The sequence below is a fragment of the Globicephala melas genome, chromosome 2 (assembly GCF_963455315.2).
Source record: "Globicephala melas chromosome 2, mGloMel1.2, whole genome shotgun sequence".
Taxonomy (NCBI): domain Eukaryota; kingdom Metazoa; phylum Chordata; class Mammalia; order Artiodactyla; family Delphinidae; genus Globicephala; species Globicephala melas.
This window is the reverse complement of record NC_083315.2, coordinates 127,136,493-127,157,775: the sequence shown is the minus strand read 5'-3', so window position 1 is coordinate 127,157,775 and position 21,283 is coordinate 127,136,493. Positions and strand designations below refer to the sequence as shown.

At 36.4% G+C, this 21,283-nt stretch overlaps 1 protein-coding gene across 5 annotated transcripts in view; it reads right to left on the bottom strand.

The window, feature by feature from the left end:
- Positions 1-29: 29 nt before the first annotated feature.
- Positions 30-21,283, bottom strand: part of KLHDC1 (kelch domain containing 1) — a 57,923-nt gene continuing 36,669 nt past the window's right edge. For 3 of the 5 annotated variants that reach the window (XM_060294786.2, XM_030854904.3, XM_060294785.1), the window contains exons 7-13: positions 19,131-19,214; positions 18,597-18,655; positions 15,574-15,686; positions 13,763-13,835; positions 9,073-9,157; positions 7,357-7,409; positions 30-3,334 (exon numbers count right to left, since the gene is read on the bottom strand). In XM_060294786.2, the coding sequence (XP_060150769.1) occupies positions 3,148-3,334; positions 7,357-7,409; positions 9,073-9,157; positions 13,763-13,835; positions 15,574-15,686; positions 18,597-18,655; positions 19,131-19,214 (654 nt within the window). In that variant the 3' untranslated portion in view covers positions 30-3,147. The remainder of the gene's footprint in view (positions 3,335-7,356; positions 7,410-9,072; positions 9,158-13,762; positions 13,836-15,573; positions 15,687-18,596; positions 18,656-19,130; positions 19,215-21,283) is intronic. The other 2 variants (XR_009563123.2, XR_009563122.2) reach the window with 2 other exon arrangements.

Sequence of the window (21,283 nt, the reverse complement as noted above, 5' to 3'; positions counted from 1 at the left end):
GCAGCTGTAACAAAATACCATAGACTGGATGGCTTAAACAACAGACATTTATTTCTCACAGTTCTAGAGGCTGGGAAGTCCAAGATCAAGGTGCTGACAGACTTGGTTCTTAATGAGGGCCCTCTTCCTGCCTTGCAGACGGCTGCCTTCTCATTGCATCTTCATGTGATAGGGACAGAGAAGGAGAGCTCTGGTCTCTTCTTCTTCTTATAAGTACACTAATCCCATCATGGGGTCCCCACCCTCATGACCTCACCTAAACCTAATTACCTCCCAAAGACACCACCTCCAAAAACCATCACATTGGGGATTAGGGTTTCAACATATGAATTTTGTGGGGATACAAACATTCAGTCCATTACTTGGGTGATTTAAAAAATGTTCTTGCTGCACCCACATGCTGGACCGTTTGATAACTTCATCAAATTGGAAATTCCAATAGAATCACATTAATACAATGAAAAAACAGGCACCAAAATAAAGTGGGAATGGGGTACTATTTGTTTCTTAAAACTGTTTCTTTTCCTGTGAAGTGTTCTGAAATCAAAATTTTAATTTTTCAGACCCTATGTACTACCCTGAAAATTATTCTGTCTTAATGAGTTTATTTTATTTCTCTCTCACACATACATACATATAAATAATGTATTGGTGAAAACATCAGTTTGTTCCTGGGCTGACAGTATGAAGTTCTAAAGAATATTTTTAAGCTTCTATCAAAAGGCTAATAATTTTTTAAATGTGCTTATGCAAAGATACGATCTGTAAAAAATGTACAGTAACTCTGATATGCCATTTACTATATCATTCTAAAAATGGTAATACCTCAAAAGAATCCTTCCTGACAACTGGAAGAATATCCTGATACACATAATAAAGATGGCCAGAAATTCTTTTTCCTTGAGAATCAGACTGGAAACCTATTTTGTGAACCACCTGAAAAAAAAAAAAAAAAAGTCAACCCTCTAGAGTCATCTTTCAAGCAGAGAACCCGTAAGGGAGAGTTAAGAGAGAAAGTTATGAGGCTGATGTTGCCTTGGGTTCCTATACACCGCACAGGTCAACAACACATAAGTTGATAGTAAACCATAAGTGCTAAGAAGTGAGGAATGAATACTGCTTGACTAGGGATCTTCAAAACTGGCTTTGCCAGCTCGCAGAATTTCTACATCTCCTAATAGCAGGGAAGCCCTGCTATAAGCCAAGTTTTGGAAATTGAAGATCAGATTAGAATTCCCTGCCACTCCTACTATGGGGCTACCTCAGGACATATAACTTTTTGAAGCAGTACAATATATTAAGTCAAATAAGAAGAGTACCAGTTTTGTGTGCCATAAATAATATATAGATTTTCATTCTCTTGAAGCCTAAACGAAGAGTGTGTGTTTTGAGGGGGGTTAATCTAACTTTTAGTGTTTAGGTAAACCATTTAAAAACAGAAGTGCTTCTCTAAGAGGCTAGAGAAGACATTCACACAACCCAGAAGCCATTTTAAAAAGTATTCATCCCACTCAGTGTCAACTATCACTGTCTAATATGTTTTGATATTTTTTCCTTATAGAATGCCAAATACTGAAGTTCATAGGAATAAAATATTACTTCTAAGACCCATATTACCTATGAGATTATAAATCTGTTATTTAGCCTGAAAATAGTAAGAAAAAATGAAAACTTACACTGAAATATTGTTTGCACAATCAATTCTAATGACTGGTTCACACTAACAAAACTAGGAAAATAGTAATTCTATATAGTTTGTATAATAAATAAAATGTAAACACAAAATATTTCAATACATAAATAGAAGCTTTACACGTCTAAAAGACAGTACATATATATAAAATATATCTCTACAATGTAGTGAGATCTATAAACTACTGTAATTTTCATTATAAATTATACATGCACTTCAATACAGAAATATATTTACTCCAACATTTTAATTTCAGACTCAACGTGCATGGTGGTATGGTAGACAGTAATTTTATATACCAAATTCTTAGTAATTCCTTGTTATTAGTAATTCAATGGGTACAACTGTGATATGTTCAATTGTACCCAATTCAATGGGTACAACTGTGATATGTGAACAACTGTGATATGTGAACAACTTCTTAACTTCTTAACCATGGCAAAAGTACTATTTAAAGAACATAAAGATAAATATTCATGTTCCATTTCTTTATAGGCAGTTAATACTGAAAAGAAATGGGAAGATAACATATTTTGAATATCCTGGGTCTTGAGCACCAACTCTGTAGAATGGTGTGGGCCAAAACGAGGGGTTTCTAGAAAGGCAAATTACTAGGTTATCATCCCATTTCATAATTCACTGAAAGTTACTTTAGAAGTATTCCCCCAAGGCAAAATGTATCTTTAGGTGTCTCTAAAGTTAATAACTATACTGCCTCTCAATATTTCAAAGCTTGTATGACAAATAAATCTCCACTTTAGACACTTTCAAACATGGTCTTTATATACATATAAAATGGGACAAACTAACAACTCAGAGGTAACAGAAAAACAATTGAAGACATTTATTCCCCTACTCAAAGGTGAGGAAGAATACTTTACTAGATAAGTGCTAAAAGGGTAGGAGTTCAATATTTAATCCCATAGCAGTGCTTGCCTATTTTATCATTTTGGCCAGCTGTATTAGTTATTTAAGGAGAAGTTCTTTAAATAACCGAGTCATTTAATGGGAAGCTTTATGTAATTTTAAAGTGACTTGAGAAAAATCTATTCTTTCTGAAAGTTGATATGAGGTGTTTTTATATATCTATCTATCTTTAGGTTGGGGAATCTCTAAAGTCCTTGGGGTAATTTCTTATTCTCCTCAAATTTGTATAATCTTTCCAGTAAAGAAGACACAGTGAGTTAAAGTCTCTTACAATTATACTTACTTTCAGAAAGTAGATTTTTTTTCTGCAGCTTATAAGGAAATGAATTTACGTTAATTTACAAATATAAATACAAATGAATCTGCCATTAACATCTTCTTCCTATATATCTCATGCCATACAATCAGTTTAACATAGAATTTTTGTTTCAAATTTTATCTTCTAAATCAAGCCTCCAATCTGGGGGGTAAATATACAGTCTGATTAAAATGTTTAAACATATTAAATACATAGAGTATACAACAACTTAATTGCTACTGATCCACTGATACTTATTTTCTGTTTCTTCTTTTTGGGCTCTTTGTTCTTCTCGGTGATTAACTGCAGTCCAAAATGTTATTTTTTTGAGTACTTGTTGGAGAAGTTTAGGAGGTAATAAAGATATCTGACTTTCTAAAATTATAGCATTTTTACCAATGCAGTCAAGGCATGACCTGTAAACAAAACATAACAGAATTATTAGTTTTTGAACCTGAACTTATAAAATATTTATAGGTAAGTAATATACAAAATAAAACTATAAAAATTTTACACGATTATGTACTCCCCTGGTATTGTTTGGAACATGACAGGATATATATTCTTTCCACAGCACCACAGTAATTGTATATTTTTATAGCATGGGGACCATATCTGACCAAAATCCAGGTACAACTTACCATGCATAATGTTCTTTAAATAAAAAAGATTCAGACTTAATTCTGAAGCAGGTTAGTCTGAAGCAGACCCCTTTTCACACATCCTTCCAGCCCAATAACAATTTACTCCTCTCTGCGAGCTGTCTTCTTCTTCCATCACCCCAAGATGCAGCACCTGGTGTCCATTTTATACCCTGTGACCCGGCCCTTCCTGTACCCCCTCCAGAAACGACTACACTGGTCTGATGGACAGCCACCCTGAGTCCCAGCCTCAAAGGCAGGCACATGCAGTCTGTCTTTGCTCTTCCTCTCATTTCTATACTGGTTCATCTTCCCTATCACTGCTTATCTCCCCTTCCAAACCTCTCCTTTCTGCTTTTTGGAACACCAGCTGTGTCTACAAACACCCCTGCTTCCTGTGACTTTCTGTCTTTGCTTTAAGTGAAATCTAAGAAAATTGCTTTGTGCGCAGCCTAATGGAGGAAAGAGGACAAATTTCCCCTCAGCTCTGTTTTCACAGTCAGGAGCCAGTATTAGTAAGTATTCTCTTCGCCCCTCACTGCTGCTTCCAGGCTGCGATCATTTTGCCGTCGGGTGTTGCCATCTATTAACCTCCCGCTCATTCTCCCCCATCGCTGAGGATTCTGGCCCTGGACTCATCACAGTCTTGTCTCTTGACTGATTTTAGCATCTGTGTGGAAAACCCTTTTTCCTCTTATGACCTTACTCAGGACAGTTCCACCTCTGAAATCTTAAACTTCCATATCCTCCTCTTGGACCATAAGCCTGTATCTTTTTAACTCTTACACCCCTTTACTCCTTTGACTCTTCCCGGTTCTCCAAATAATAAGACCCCTCTGGTTGTGACTTTCTTTCCTATCCGGCCTGTCCACATGCACTTCATAGTGCATCCATGTGCACGTTCCTGTCCACATGCACTTCAATCTCCTGCCAGCAATTTTCATCTCCTTCTCCACTGTCCCTCTGTTATGCCATCCTGGTTAAACTCCAACCACGGATAAACTCAACCATCTCCTTTCTGCGCTTGCAACCTGGCTTCTTAGTGCGGCTGGAGAAAACCACATTTCTGCAGACGTGGCCCACGGCATATCGATTTTGTTCCATCTCCGCTGAGCCCTCCTGAGTGCTCGGCACTACGATGTTACACATCCCTTGGCAGCATTCCGCCCCCAGTCACCTCAGCGGCTATGTCACGTCTTCATCGCCCTCCTTAAGTTCACATCCTTACCTCTCCTCCTCCTCAGACGACCTCACCATCAGCCAAAACCTTCTCAGTGCCCTGCCCCCAACCAAGAAATTCATCTATTTTCATAGCTATACTTCCTTCTTTCGCCATTATTATTATCCCTTCCTCCAGTCAAGGGATAATTCTATTACCTGTTTGCTAAAATCGACCTCCTCAAGAGCCTACTCCATTCATTTATTCTGTTTCCAACAACTTAGTCCCCGATGGCTGCTTCCCTGAGCACAGAAACAAATATGCTCACTCCTTCCCGGGTCGTGGTGCTCGTCCCCAGAAGTCATCCTGGCTTCCCCCTTTACCTTACCAACCTCTTAGTGCTGCCAAACTCCACGGCACTTGTCAATCCAGATGTTCCGTGACCTCCTTACAGTAAGCAGATGCTCCATCTCCAGTTCTCTCCTCGCTCAGTTTTTGTGCTCCCGTTATCTCCTGCTTCACCTCTAACTCTGGTCACTCTCCTGTGCCTCCTTGTCCTCTACCTTCTCTTCAAATGTTATGAGTTCTTAATGCTCAGCCGTTGGCTTCACCCTTTCTCTCAAAACTCTTCCTGGGCAGAGCTAACCCATACCCATTCACACTCCAGTGATTCTTAAATCTTTATGTCTAGCCTGGACCTTGCTCCATTTATTCAGTTAGTAACTATTTAATGGAACGCTCTGTTGCAAGTCCCATAAGCACTTCAAGCTCAATATGCCCAAAACCAAGTTCATCATTTCTACCCCATCCCACCTGCAAACCCAATGCCTTCTCCATACTCTATCACTAATTCTTCCCTCTTCTTTCCCTTAGCATCCATTCAACTACCAAGTCCATTCAGCCTGCTAAATATCTCTACCTCCCTCCCTTCTCCAGCCCCACTGCCACTTTCTAAATCAGACCCTCACTTTGTTCCTGATCAATGCAACAGTCTCTACTAACTTTCCTAACGCAGTCACTTATCCCTCCAATTTCTCATCTACGCTGTTGCCAAAGAAATTTTATAACTTATAATATGATCATCTTATTCCTCTGCTCCAAATTTTTCAATGCTTCCTGACCTCCTACAAGATAATGTAAACTCTTGTGCATGAGAGACACAGGTGCTAGATGACATACAGTTCCTGATTTCTTATCCAGCCTCATTTCTTACAATTCCTCACCTCATACTTATGTCCCAGGAATACTCAAGAATTCAGTTTCCAGAACACACCATGCCTATATATATATATATATAAAAGCATGTTAGTGCAAGATATATATATCTTGCACTAACACGTTTGCACTGCTTGTTCACAGTAAATTCTTGTCTCAGACTCTTCTTCCTCTGCAAAGACTTCCCTAACCTTTGCTATCTTAACCAAGGGCCTTCTTCTCCAGTATTCTTATGAACTTTGTACATGTTCCTCTTAAAGCAATTTTATTTTTCTATGATAGTTGTTTGAAAGCCTGCCTTCTATATTCTTAGCAATTTCAGGGAAAGGTCATGGCTTTTCATTTCACAGCACAGTGCCTTCCCATACTAGGCACCCAAATATTATATTTATTGATCCCTGCATATAAAGAACTTGTAATCTACTTAAGGAAAGTGGTTATGTTCACAACAAAAGTTAAGTAACAATACAAAGCAGGATAAATCATTCCACCAGTTATTTCTAAACTTTGCAAAATGGAATTACCTTCGGTACTTTAAAAAATCCCGAAGTACAGACCGTACCCCAGACCAATCAAATCACAATCTGTGGGGCTGGAACACAGGCATCAATATTTCTTGAAGTTCCCCATGAGATTCTGATGTCCAGACAAGTTTGGAAACCACAGCAGTTACAGAAGGAGTGGCTAAGAAAAACTTCAGGAATGTCCAGTTTGAGCTATGGTTTTCAAGTGGTTTAAGCTGTGGAACGTCTAGAAGTTATAGCACACTCCTTGACACAGAGCATGTGAGCTCCTCTCTCTCTCTCTTCCCCTCCCTCCCTCTGTCCCATGCCTTCACCCCTGTTATCCCTGCTGCATAAAATACCCACACGTGTTCACTAGACAACTTCTTCACTCAAATCCCTCCTCCTGACTCTCACAGGCAGAAATAGGGGCTTGCTCCACAATCCACCCACTAAACTTTGTATATATTCCTTTTAAATTAAAAGCATATCAGCTAATACACTGTAAGTCATACCACAAATTTAATAACAACTTTGGGGTTAAAAAAAGAAATTCTACTAAACTAAATTCATATATATGTGTGTCTATTACTAGACACACTCTGATTTCAGAAAAGTTAAAATACGAAAAAAGTCAGGCCTAGAATCAAGGAAATACAGTATGTTTAACATTCCTACATGAACTAAATTCAGTTTTACAAACAAAACAAAAATGTGACTATACTCTATATTTTAATTTTTAAAAATCACATTGGTATATGGTTCATCATTACAAATTTTATTATACTCTTAGGAAGATGTAAATATAAATTCAAGTAATAATCTACCTGAAAAATATTATAACGTTTCCCAAAAAGGAAGAAGAAAGAAATTATCATACATTAATAACATATATGTTTTAAAGTAATGAATTTTCTTACCTGAGTAGTGAATAAGGCTGTGTTTGAAAGATCAATAAATCATTACAATGACCCTAGTCAACACAAAAAAGGAGTTATCAAGACTTTTGATAAAAATAAAATACATTAATAATTGGATATTTTTATTGTATAAATGTAAAAGAAATTATGTAAAGCAGCAAATAAATCTCTAACTATTCACACACACACATACACACACACACACACACACAAATGTACACATACCTGCTAGCTACACAAACTTTAGATACGTGGTTACCATTTTTTCAGTGACAAACGTCTACCTAACCACAGCCTATATAAATGAAAATTTTAAAATCAGAAACATGTTTTCCCTTTAAGACAGTGGTTTCAAAATGAGAACAGTAGTGGTTTTCAAGTTTTTTGGTTTTTAAGCAGAACTTTTTTCTTCCAAATGACTCATTTTAAAATCTCTTTATTCTGTCCCCCTTTTCCAGGTGAAAGATTCTCTGGGAATTCCTAATTTGAAAATCACAGATCCAGAAGATTTTTTGGAATAATGACTCTCTCATCTAAAAGTTAATGTGGAGGAGTCAGCAGAAAATTTTTCTAATACTTTCAAATAGGTCTTTAGAATTTCATAATTTATGATCATGATTTTAATCAGAATTCATATTTTAATGATAAACTTTGTATCCTAAATAAAGCTTTCTAGTGCCAAGAAAGAGAAGACAAACCACAAAAGTTGCTTTTTAAGTAAAGTTGTGGTTTTAATCTTTTATTGAAGCACTGAATTCTCAGCCAAAGAAAGTTCTAAAACTTTCACTACACATAACATTCAAGTTGGAGACCTCAGAACCTCAAAATAAACCAAATTCCCTGGAGAAAAGCCACCTTATCTCAGGGTTCACCACTCCATAGGAACAACTCTGGAGATAACTACGCCTGAAGAGGTGAAAGGGCACTGGGGCCCTCTGGTGGGCTCTGTCTCGTTGCAGCCCATCCCTGACGGCTCAGCGCCTGCCATTCCCAAGTGTCCTATGCAAACCAGAGCGATCAATCCTGAGCTCCTGGCCCATCATGTACAGAATGTTAAGTGTGGCCATCTCTCTGAATTTCCCAAGGTGCAAGGAGTGGAAGAACAATACTTCCCAAATGCTACTCGTTTATTCCTTTCACTTTAGTTTTATCAGATTTTAAAATGAGAATGCGTTAAACTCAAATGTAAAACGGGGTGAAGCAGTGGCAAAAGGCACATAAAATAAAAAAAAAATACACTTTAAACATTCTATAGTAGTTTCCTCTTGAAGGGAGAAGCTAGCCTTGATAATGTTCTAGTTATAAAGTTAGGTAGCAAATTTCACAAGTACTTATTATTATACTTAGTAGTTTACATATACTTTATATATATTCTTTATATGCACCAAATATTGTATACAAATACCTTAATTCAATAAAATTATCAACACTCGGGACTACGGGGAGGGTCAAAGAGAAATGAAGATTCATCCTTTAGAAGCTCTTCTTAATAATTTGACTAATGAAGTTAATAGACCTATTTTGATTTGTAAACCCCAAATATCCTGCAATGCTTCACAAAAGCCACTCATTCTGAAGATTAATCGTACAACAGTGTAACATTTCATGCCCTTCCATATTTTTCAATGTGGGAGTATCAACAATCTTTTTGAACAGCCATTTAGTTTGAATAACACAATTACTCAGAGGAAATATTTAGAATTGAAATTTTCTTACTGTATCCAAGGAAAGTAAATCATCTTTGCTCCCACCAAATACCATTATTTCATTTTCTTTTCCCAAACAGGCTGTGTGCCATAACCTATGATTGAAAATTATAAACAGTGAAATACTATCAAGGAAGAAACTGTACATTACATATAAACCAATTTTAAATTGCACACTCTAAAATTTAATCTATTTCAAAAGGGGTATGACTGAACTTGAGCCTTTGTCATAACCTCAAAGGGGTTAGATTTTAAAGATTTCTCTAGAATTATTAGAGAATTAGATTCTAGGGTTCATTAAATCACATTGTTTCAATGAAAGAGAGGCTTCCCTATAACTCTTTCTTATTATATCCTCCGACCTTTTTCTAAACTCTTTATCTCACAGATATTATCATGATATAAAACAATTTTAAAAAGAACTGATCAGCCTATTGCAGAAACAGTTTTCTTATTGCTATCTGCCACGATGCTGTTCTCATCATTTTGACTTCCTTCCCTGTTCTCTGGTCCCCACCACCGGACAAATCCAATTGGTCATTCTCTTTACATTAATCTTGTCGCACTACTTATCACCCTGGGTACAGAATACCACACACGTTCCTTATTTCTCTGTCTCTAATCTCTTCCAGCTACTTATAGCTGATAAATAATATTTTTCAAATATTTATTGTTTTTAACCATGGACATTTCCTGATCAGGAAGCATCTCTGCCACTTTTCTCAGCCAAAAATTTATGATCAATAGCTATTTTTTTCCCACAAATTTTAATTCTTGCCTTTCCCCAAATGAACCCTCTATTTCAGCCAAGTCCATTTATTCCCTAAGAGAAAAGCTTGTACCACTTTCTAGGCTTTTGTTAGTTCACCCTGCTTCTTGGGCTTAAAATGAGAAGTCTTTCTCTCAGAGCCTTAAAAACAGGCTCAAAAAAAAAAAAAAAAAAAAAAAAACAGTGTTCCAAATACCACCCAGATTGGTTCTGTTACCCTCTCTGTTCAGCACCTTTCAACATTTATGTGCTTATTTTATAATCTCCTAACTCACATTTGAAGACAAATTGCTCTATATACTACTTTAATTGTTTGATGTAATTTGTCTCCTAACTCCCTACGGAGACTATATATAAGGTCCTTAAGGTCAAAAATGGCCCCAGTGGTGTAAAGCCGACTGTGCCTATCAACTCCATGTTCAGTGATATCACATTGGCCACGGTGCAAATCAGCAAATGCTACAAACTAGGGCTTTTCTTTTTTTTGGTTTTGTTTTTCCTGGAGAGCGGTTGTTAACTGTTTACCAGCACACCACTGGAATTTGGGTAATCTAATTTTATATTCTTAAAAATGCTTAATAGGGTGTTCTGCATCCAGCAGGTGCTCAAAAACTTCTGATTATCAAAAGCAAACACAAAATACTAGCATAATTTACTCAGTGATTAAATAAACAAATTATTTCATAAAGAAGCAGAGCATCTAATGCTGTTTTGGAAATGGTCTGATAGCTCATATCCATCTCTAATTTCACATTATTTACCAAAAATAATGTTACAGTTTTATAAAATTTAATGTTTCTGTGGGTCTAACTGAGAAAAAAGTACACATAAATTTCTCAATTTTAGAAAATAAATTATAAGTTTTACAGAATCATTGCTTTGCCTCTGAGAGTACTTGATTACTTTTTTTTTTTTTTGGCCGCAGTGTGCAGCATGTGGGATCGTAGTTCCCCAAACCCGTGCCCCCTGCATTGGGAGTGTGGAGTCTTAACCATTGGACCACCAGGGAAGTCCCACTTTTCTTTCTTTCTTTTTTTTTTTTTTGGTACGCGGGCCTCTCACTGTTGTGGCCTCTCCCGTTGCGGAGCACAGGCTCCGGACGCTCAGGCCCAGCGGCCATGGCTCATGGGCCCAGCCGCTCCGCGGCATGTGGGATCTTCCCGCACCGGGTCACAAACCCGTGTCCCCAGCATCGGCAGGTGGACTCTCAACCACTGCGCCACCAGGGAAGCCCCCACTTTTCTTAATAGACCAAATTGCTGAAGCATCGGATGCCCCAAACAATTACATATTATCATGTCTTTTATTACCACATAACTTATTTTTAGTACATTTATCCTTTTAATTTCCACAAATGCAAACAATTGGCTTATGCACAATTTGTTTAAATAGTTTTCTCAAACAATCATGACACATTCAAGGACAAATGCACTTGGGACCCAGAATAGGACTGAGTCATTAGAAATTTTGTTTGTGAAATACTCTGCCCAATTCTCCAACTTGTATGTTAGAACATAAATTGACACAGATCTTCAGCAACACTCAGATTATGCTGTGGGGTTGGGGATGGGGATTGGAGGAGGGACTGAGGGAAGGAGATCGAGTATAACAAATTCCCTCATAGGAAGGAATAGCTTAATTTCCAGGACAGAAAGCCATGTGTAACCTTGGAAATACTCATGAATCCAACAATGCCTAAGGCTCTATATATCAACACCTATGGGACATCTTTTACAGACACACAAAAAAGGGACCTTGCTGATAGCCACCTATATAAGCGATCAGATATGGCTACATAGATGGCTATTCACCCAAGCACAGTTCTAAGATGACACCTGGAGAAGAGGGTGTTACACTGTAGGACGGTGGTTCTCAACCAGGGATGATTTTGCCCCCAGGGGGACATTTGACAATATCTGGAGATATTTCTGATTGTCACAATTCCAGGTGTGTGTTGGGGGAGGGTGGGGGGAGTGGGCGCAGTACTACAGGCATCTACTGGGTAAAGGCCAGAGATGCTTCTACACATGCACAGGATACCCCTAACAGCAAAGAATAATTTGGTCCAAAATGTCAATAGTACCAAAGTTAAGAAACTTTCCACAGAATTACAAGAGGAGAATTGGGCAGCTTACATTTCAAATTATAACTTGGAAAAGTTTTCACAATATACATTTAAATGTTAAGTAAATTCTTACTTTCATAAAAAATTAGTATATATACACATATATATGTTCTCCTTACACTAAACTGTATCTCACCTGTTCTCCTCCTCACCTCATACCTGAAGATAGATCTGCCTCTGTCTTACCTGCCTTAGGAAAACTCTGGCCTGGACTTCCATCATCGAGGAACACTGGAAAGCCTTTCCTGCCTTGATTTTGGTGACATCTAGCTTGCAACCTGATGTTCTTTTTTACAGACAGCTTATGTCCTCTCACAGCTGCTCTAAACTTATTACCTAAACATTCTAATAAAGCATATGATTTACATGACACATTAGCTGAATTCAAAGAAATCTCTTTACATAGCTCAGTTCTAACTATATATTACTGATAATAGTTCTATGGCTCTAAACATTCTAATAAAGCATATGATTTACATGACACATTAGCTGAATTCAAAGAAATCGCTTTACATAGCTCAGTTCTAACTATATATTACTGATAATAGTTCTATGGTTCTGATTACTCATTAAGGATTAAAATATAAAATAGGAGCAATTGAAAATTAAACATATTCTTACCACCACTTTGGTCTATAATTAATTCATTCACACAATCAAACAACTGGAAGAGAACTAAGAGCTCATCTAGTCCAACTCCCTCATTTCACAATGAAGAAATTGATGCTCAGTTTCTTTAAGTGACTTTCCCAAAGCCAAAAAGCTAAGTGGTAGCTGAGCAAGGACTAGAACACTGGGCTCCTGAATTTGATATAAAACTCTTTAAACAATATATTTCAAAAGATCCAGAATTGCTAAAATAATACATTCCACTGAATTTTTATACATGAAACTATAAGAATGTAGTTATGATACACATGTAGTTATGATAAACTCTAAATGTATTGTGCATATTAATATAGATATATACAATGATATATGTATATATATTTACATATAAATATTTTCAGGGCTTTTTCTCAAGTAAGTTACTTGTTATTAAATGTCTGAAATGCATATCGCCTTATGCATTAATATATCATTGACTAACTTCACATTAATATAAATAATCTATAGTAAAAAATATTCTGAAATACATGGCATGAAAAAAATAAAATTACTAATCATAATGATTATAAGGTACTGAATTTGAATCTCCTATGAATATATATCATACTATTCAATCAAATAAGAAAGAAATACAGTACGAATGTGATTTTCTTTGCAGTCTAATAATAGTATATTTTTCTACAGTTTTTTACTCTATAATATACCACAAACAACTGTTTCCTTTTTTAAGAAATTTACATTAATGAATACATCGTACAGTTAATAAAGAAAAATAATAATCTGTCATCTACTTGATCAACATGAAAGAAATTTCCTCATTAAATTGCTCTAAATCTCTTCCAAACCCAAATAACTACTACTAAAGCCAACCTCATTCTTGTCTACTTATTAAAAATATTAACATTATATCATACTTTCAATTTCTTAGCCTTTTCACATTTATCAGGCAAGATTATACATTTACCTAAAAGAATAAAATTTTCAAATATACAAATACGGATAGAAACTGAATAGTTCCTTTCTACAATCAGATACAATTAGAATTATAGTTAAATTATTTGGGTAACATCACACTTATTTGAAAGATATCCTTCCTGATGGTTTCTGGTTTTAACGGCAAACACTATAAATTCAGTGCTACATTTAATACTTTAAAATTCTTAACTATTTTACTTATTTGTCAACTTCTAGACTTACCTGGGTTTTGTTTTAGGTAAATGTGTAAGCTGTTTCCAACAATTTGTTAAGACATTATGAATCCAACCATCACCTGCAATATTATGACAGTTCAGAAATTAAGATTAGGTGTTTGGGATAAAATTTTAATTTTTTCCCCAAATTTATCATGCTACATTTATATGACTATTTTTTGTGCATGTGCATATTTTATCATAAAAATTCTCAAACATGTACAAAAGTCAAGTGAACATGACAACGAACCTTCACATAACCCAGATTCAACAACTACTAAGATTTTACCATATGTGCTCCATTTATCTCTTTTTGTTATTCTTGTTGCTGAATTCTTCTAAAACAAATCCTAGCTCTTATCATTTTCTCCAAACATATTTCAGTGAGCAACACTAAAAAAAATTGGACATTTTTTACACAGCTACCATGTTATTATCACTTAACCACAATGCCACCGTCACAGTCAACAAAACTAAAAGTAATTTCTCGGTATCATCTGATACCCATATGACCATTTCTTCAGCTGAATCTTTGAGGGAGGAAACTGACTAGACTAGGAGCTAGGACATTTAATTCTCCATAGTTCAATGATGAAAAAAAGCAAATAGGAATTTGAAACAGTAGAGCTCATGAAGATACGATATTAAACAACTCTTAGTGAAATGGATAGATTTTAGGATTTTTTTTCTTCCAGTTTTATTGAGATATAATTGACATACAATACTGTATATATTTAAGATGTATAGATGTTAGTTGTTTGGTTTTTTTTTTGTTGCGGCACGCGGGCCTCTCACTGCTGTGGCCTCTCCCGTTGCGGAGCACAGGCTCTGGACGCTCAGGCTCAGTGGCCATGGCTCACGGGCCCAGCTGCTCCACGGCATGTGGGATCTTCCTGGACCGGGGCACGAACCCGTGTCCCCCGCATTGGTAGGCGGACTCTCAACCACTGCGCCACCATGGAAGCCCGATGTTAGTTTTTAAATTAGATTCCAAATCCTTTTTAATTAAATACCCCACAAATTAGAGAAGTATAATAATCTACAGTAACTAACATCCCCTAGAGGAACTGCTGTTCCTCCAGCCAGCATCTGGCATTTCTTGGCCAGAAGACTGCCAGATACACAGTTGATGCTCAATAAATTTTTGTTGAAAAACAAATAGTTGTTTTTCGATCCTATATAAAATTATATAAATGGTTTTAATGGTATATAAAGTTTCTTAAGAAAAATGTCTCTAGCTATAGAAAACTTCTGTGTTAAATTACAAGACACTTGTCAAACTAAGTGGATATTCTTGGTCACTTGTCTTTCTTGGTGCCACAATTATACTAGTGAAAGAAAAACTGTATTACAAAAATCACAGCCATTGGGATGAGCAGTAACAGGAGTTTAAAAACTCTAGCTAAGCACTTTCCTTTATAGTTCTGGAACAAAAAGAGAAGCAACTGGCCTTCCCACCTTGTATTTCTAGAGCTTCCTGGGAAACGTTCCTCTTCTAATCCCCATTCTAGCCTATAGTATAAGCATCTGGATCAAAAAGTAGGAAGACACAAAATCAGAAATACTATAGTTGAAAGGGTCTTTAATTCCTCTAGGTTCAACCACTTTTCCTTTCCCTACACTAGGAAACAGGAGAACTTAGACAAGCAAGGGTACGGAAGGAAAGGGGCCTTCTACTTCTAATTCATGATGCAATCACATAGTTGGGGATAAAGGTAAACCAGAAAATCAGAAAAGTAAAAATACCTTAAGTATCAAATACAATCAGGTAAAAAAAGAATAAAATTTTAACTGTAGGTTAAACTTTAATCAACTTACTTAATGGAATATTGTCTGCACTTAGTCCACCAAATAGGAAAAGCGTATCATCAGCTATTGGTGTTAAAGTATGCCATGACCGATGTTTGGGGTTTTCTCCATTAATTGGAATCCTGTGGTGAGGGAAAAAAATAGAAGAATCTAAGTACTGTGTTAGTCAAAACAAAATTTTTCTGATCATCTCAGATCTCAAAAGAAAAAACTGCCCTCCCTAGTATAAAAAATTTTGATTCTACTAATCCTACCTACAAGAATATTTTTAAAACATTCTTAAATTCTTGAAGAATTTACACAATTTCTTTCCATTTAATGTCTATCCCACTTGGCCAGAACACAGACTGAAAATTAAAAAGTCAATTCCTAGCTATTCACAACGCATACTGAGCATCATTCCTACTGAAACCAAGCTGGACCCGGTGGGGCTCCTGGGCACAAGAGCCTTTTCGTGTCCCCTTCCCTGAGTTCCAAAGGGTAGGTTCAAACAGCTGCTAATCAGGGAAGGGAGAGGATGCAGACAGAAGGGAGGAGCAGTCAAGAAACAATAGTGCAGCCTTTGGGCAGGGTCCTGGTTCTGCCTCAAGGGATACACATAATATCTTTGAGCTCTTCTGCTGAACTGAAACCTCCACCAAATGCAAGATGTTAACTACATGATGAAGCATGTTTCATTCCAGAGAAGGTCACAGTTTGCCCATCACCACCTGACGCCAGATGACCTCTGGATTGAAGGAATGTGGGCCCTGCACGTACCCTGATCCTTATCAGCAACCCCGCCCCTGGACTATAAGACTCCTCACAGGCTCCCCCTGGCTGGGACACACAGTTCTGAGGGCATTAGCTTCCTGTGGCTCCCTTTGTGTAGCAAAGCAATAAAGCTATTCTTTATTACTTCACCCAAAACTCTGTCTCCGAGATTTAATTTTGTGTCAGTGTTCAGAGGCTGGATTTGGCTTCACTGTTAGTCAATCAGTAAGACTTCCTCAGGTTTTTAACAGAAATATTTTCATGTCTGTCATTTTTTACTGTTGTTTCACATTTAATTTTGTATTTTCAGCTGACTTCCTTAAGGATATTATGGGATTTTGTTGTTGCTATTGCTGTTTACTTTGGTCTATTTATTGTAGAATTTCCCGAAAATGCTACTCTAACTTCACAATAAAAGTATGCAAGCCACTCCAGATCCGGGATAAACCTCTAAAGATTTCAAACAAATACTGTAATATTCTTAAAATAAAAACAGAAATAAAAACATAAGCACAGGGACTTCTCTGGCCATCTAGTGGTTAAGACTCCATGCTTCCACTGCAGTGGGCATGGGTTTGATCCCTGGTCAGGGAACTAAGATCCCACATGCCACGTGGTGCAGCCAAACAAAACAAAACAAAACCATAAGCACAAAACTTTAACTAATTTAGGAGGTGAGGTCACACCATTCTCCAACATTCCGGAATGCTCCAGAATAACATGGGCCGTTGGTAGAAGATGTAATTTATTTTTTCCAAAATGGAAATATTTTTACTGTTTTTGTTAACTATAAAAAACATTTGGGTTACAACACATTCAACAACCACAAAAATAGTTTTTAAAAGGGACAGTTCTCCTATAATCCTGTCCTCCAGCAATAAGAAACATTAATAATTTGGTATATATCTCTCCTAACTTTAATGCACATATAAAGACATTTATTAAAAATATCCAAATAGGATCATATACTCTGTTCAATTTTTTTCATTCAACTAATATATTTCAGAATATTTCCATGAAGCATATTGTCCTTTGGTAATGGAAGTACAGCAGCTCATTGGGCAAATGCACCATGATTTAAACAACCCCCACTTACGGACATGAGGGTTGATGTCATGTTTTTGCTTTTATAAATAATGTTGCAATAAACATCTTTGTTGTGTGTGCACACACACATATAAACACTTGTCCAATTTTTGTCTTAGGAGAAATTCTGGATCAAAGTAGAAATTCCATTTTATATTTTAAACATATTACCAGACTACCTTCCAGAAAATTATACCAATTTAAACTCCCACTAATTGTGTTACAACCTAGCACAAACTGATCATTTGTAATTATTTTTATTTGGTAAGTGAAAACTATTATTTTTATTTCAATTTCTTTAATAATTTATGAAGTTGGACATCTTTTAAAAATAATTTCTGCATATTTGTATTTCTTCTATGAATTTGCTCATTTCATGTTCTTTGTTCACTTTTATTGGCCTGTTTGTCTTTTTCTTACTGATTTTCTGAGTTCTTATGAATCTTAGCCCTTTTGGTTACAAATACTGTAAATATTATTTCTAGTTTGTTTTTTGTTTGCATTTTCCAATTTGCTTTTTAACTTTTTGTGGTATATATTTCTACACAGAAATATTTAATTCTTAAATGGTCTTATCAATCAGTCTTTTAATTTTGTGAATTTTGGGTTTATATCATCTTTATAAAAGCTTTTTCCATGCCAAGATTTTAAAGATAATCTGCTATATTTTCTTCTAGCCCTTTTGAGGTTTTATTTTTAATAGTATTTATACTTTGGCATAATATATAGGTCTGATTCCAAATCATTACATGAACAGCTGAATTGATAGCTAAATATATTTATTCTATTGCTAAATATATATTATGAGCAATAAAATCAGAATTTGACTCACTCGGTTATCTGTTGACCTGTGATGACCCCATTAAAACTTCATTTGTTCTACTGACCAGTCCTCAAGAATATGTAGTATAAAACCAGTACTTTTACATAATCAATTTTCAACTGCTAGTGTTCTCATGTTTTATATAGTCCAGTTAAAGAACGAACTCTATATTGAAATCTATATATTCCTTGCTTAAGCAAAAAATCTGAAGGGGAAGAAAATATCAGTTCAGTTTTACAGATCCAAGTTTAGGTTATACCATGCATGTGTGCACACGTCTGTGCAGGCAGACACACATACACACACACACACACACACCCCACACACAAAAATGCCTACAGATTAAAACATACTTAAATTTCGAACTTACCTTCCAGACCAGGTCCAGGTATCTAAGTTTAGATAGTGCAAATCATTCATCCTAGTTTGCTAAAATAAAAGTGTATGAAATTGGTCAGTGTTTTACATATTTCATGGGCTAAAATTTTGGTTTTAAAATAAATTCAGATTAAAAATGGATTAACTCTATTTTACTTAACATCAGAAGTTTATATATTGGGAAACAATGCTAAGCATTAATAAAATTAGCATAGAGCTACCAAATTAATGTGTAAAGGGGGAAGGGAAAAATGAGTTTAAACTAACAAGCTTTAGATAATAAGAAATTAAACTTTTCTGATAAATCACTGAAGTGAAGGATTCTCCCCCATTAAAATATGATTTATAATCACCTGTGATTACTCATGTATGGTCCGTTTAGGGAATAGAAGATTTTAAAAAGTTATTATTGAATGACATTTTAATCTCTAGACTATTTGAATGTTCAGCTATTCCACAAAATCAAAGGATCAATTTTTGTAAGAAGCATCAAAGATTAAAGACCATTTTCATAAAAATCACTAACCAAAACTCGTCCGCCAAAGATATAGCCCTTATTTCCGAGAACTGCACACGTATGCGCGGCTCGTGGCTGCGGTGGAACACCACCCTGCAAGCAGAGATCAGAAAATGGAGAGCAAAGGCTTGAAACATCTATAATGAAGTCACATTCCTATGCTCAGTATGAGAAATACTTGACTGCTAAGTTACCATTACCTATGTAACTTAATTCAAAACCTTAATGCAAAAGCTCGTTCTCAATAGTAATAATTATAGACAAATACTACTCTTAAGGAATTACATTTATTCACCCTGATTTTTACTTTTTTTTACAATATTGACTGATTTATTTTTTTTAATTAATTAATTTTTTTTTTGGCTGTGTTGGGTCTTATTTGCAGCATGTAGTATCTTTTATTGTGGCACACGGGCTCTCTAGTTGAGGCATGCGGGCTCAGTAGTTGTGGTGTGAGGGCTTAGCTGCCCCACAGCAAACCAGGGATTGAACCCACGTGCCCTTCATTAGAAGGCAGATTCTTAACCACTGGACCACCAGGGAAGTCCCTGATCTTTACTTTTTAAAGTGTTTTTCTTAAATGCCTGACACTATTTGGTAAAATAAGATTTCACATAGGGACTTCCCTGGTGGTGCAGTGGTTGGGAATCTGCCTGCCAGTGCAGGGGACATGGGTTCAAGCCCTGGTCCGGGAAAATCCCACATGCCATGAAGCAACTAAGCCCATGCGCCACAACTACTGAGCCCGGGCGCCTAGAGCCCGTGCTCCGCAACAAGAGAAGCCACCGCAATGAGAAGACCACAGTGAGGAGCCCGTGCACTGCAACGAATAGTAGCCCCCGCTCACCCCAACTAGAGAAAACCCGCACACAGCAAGGAAGACCCAACGCAGCCAAAATAAATAAATAAATGTATAAAAAAAAGAAAAAAATTTTCACATAAATTTTAGCTTAAAATATAAATATTTAGGGCGTCCCTGGTGGCGCAGTGGTTGAGAGTCCGCCTGCCGATGCAGGGGACACAGGTTCGTGCCCCGGTCTGGGAAGATCCCACATGCCGCAGAGCGGCTGGGCCCGTGAGCCATGGCCACTGAGCCTGTGCTTCCAGAGCCTGTGCTCCGCAACGGGAGAGGCCACAGCAGTGAGAGGCCCGTGTACAGGAAAAAAAAAAAAAAAATATATATATATATATACACATATATAAATATTTAAAAACATTTTCTTTCTCTCCCTTGCCCATCCCACCCCCTCTTTTCCTCCCTTTTCCTCTCTCTTTTCTCTCCCTCTCTCTCTCTCACTCATACACACACACAGAGACACACACACACACAGAGTTAATATTAATATGAGTGAGCAGTACACTGTGTGATGATCTCAGAGACTTAAAAAAAGTCAGTCTGCCCCCCAAAACTCTTGATGCTTCAAATTCCACAATAAGAACTTCATTCTTGGCTTAAGCCAGTGTTTAGCTCTTACTAAAACTCTTCACATTAACTGATAATACTTCTTTATACTTTACTTTGAATAAATATAGCAGAACTTTTCTTCAGAGAAGTTTGGGGTTGGTGGGAAAAGAGAGGGTATAATGGGTAGATTAATGAATAAGATTTGAAGGAAGAATTTTCTGCATAATTTCCATGTGTTCATGGTGGGTACTTCTGTGTATGTATTTAATTCCAAGTTCTGAAAGAACCCAACATTTTCAGCTCATTGGCTACCAAATGGGGGCACAGGAAATTTAAGCACTACATCCAATATCATAACCTCCTAGAATTTTTTACTTGAATAATTATGAGGTCAAAATGGTAAGAAATAATTCAGATATTACCTATATAACACTTAAATAAATGAGAGAGAACCATAAATGAGAAAGAACCATTTGTGTTGCAGTTCCCAATACTTCCAACAAAACAAAAGTTTTATTGCCCCATCCCTGATCTGAAATTCTGGAAAAATTCTTCTACTATATACACATTCATTATGAAATAAATATTGACTTTCTCCTTTTTTATTTATGAAATACATTTAATATCCAACCAAAGCTTCTGAATAAACTGAGTTCATACCGGTCCAAACAAAAACAAAGTAATGGCATTTGCATTAGCCTATGTGGCTAACTGCATAAATAATGCACAGTGCTTATGAGGTCATTTGAAATACTGA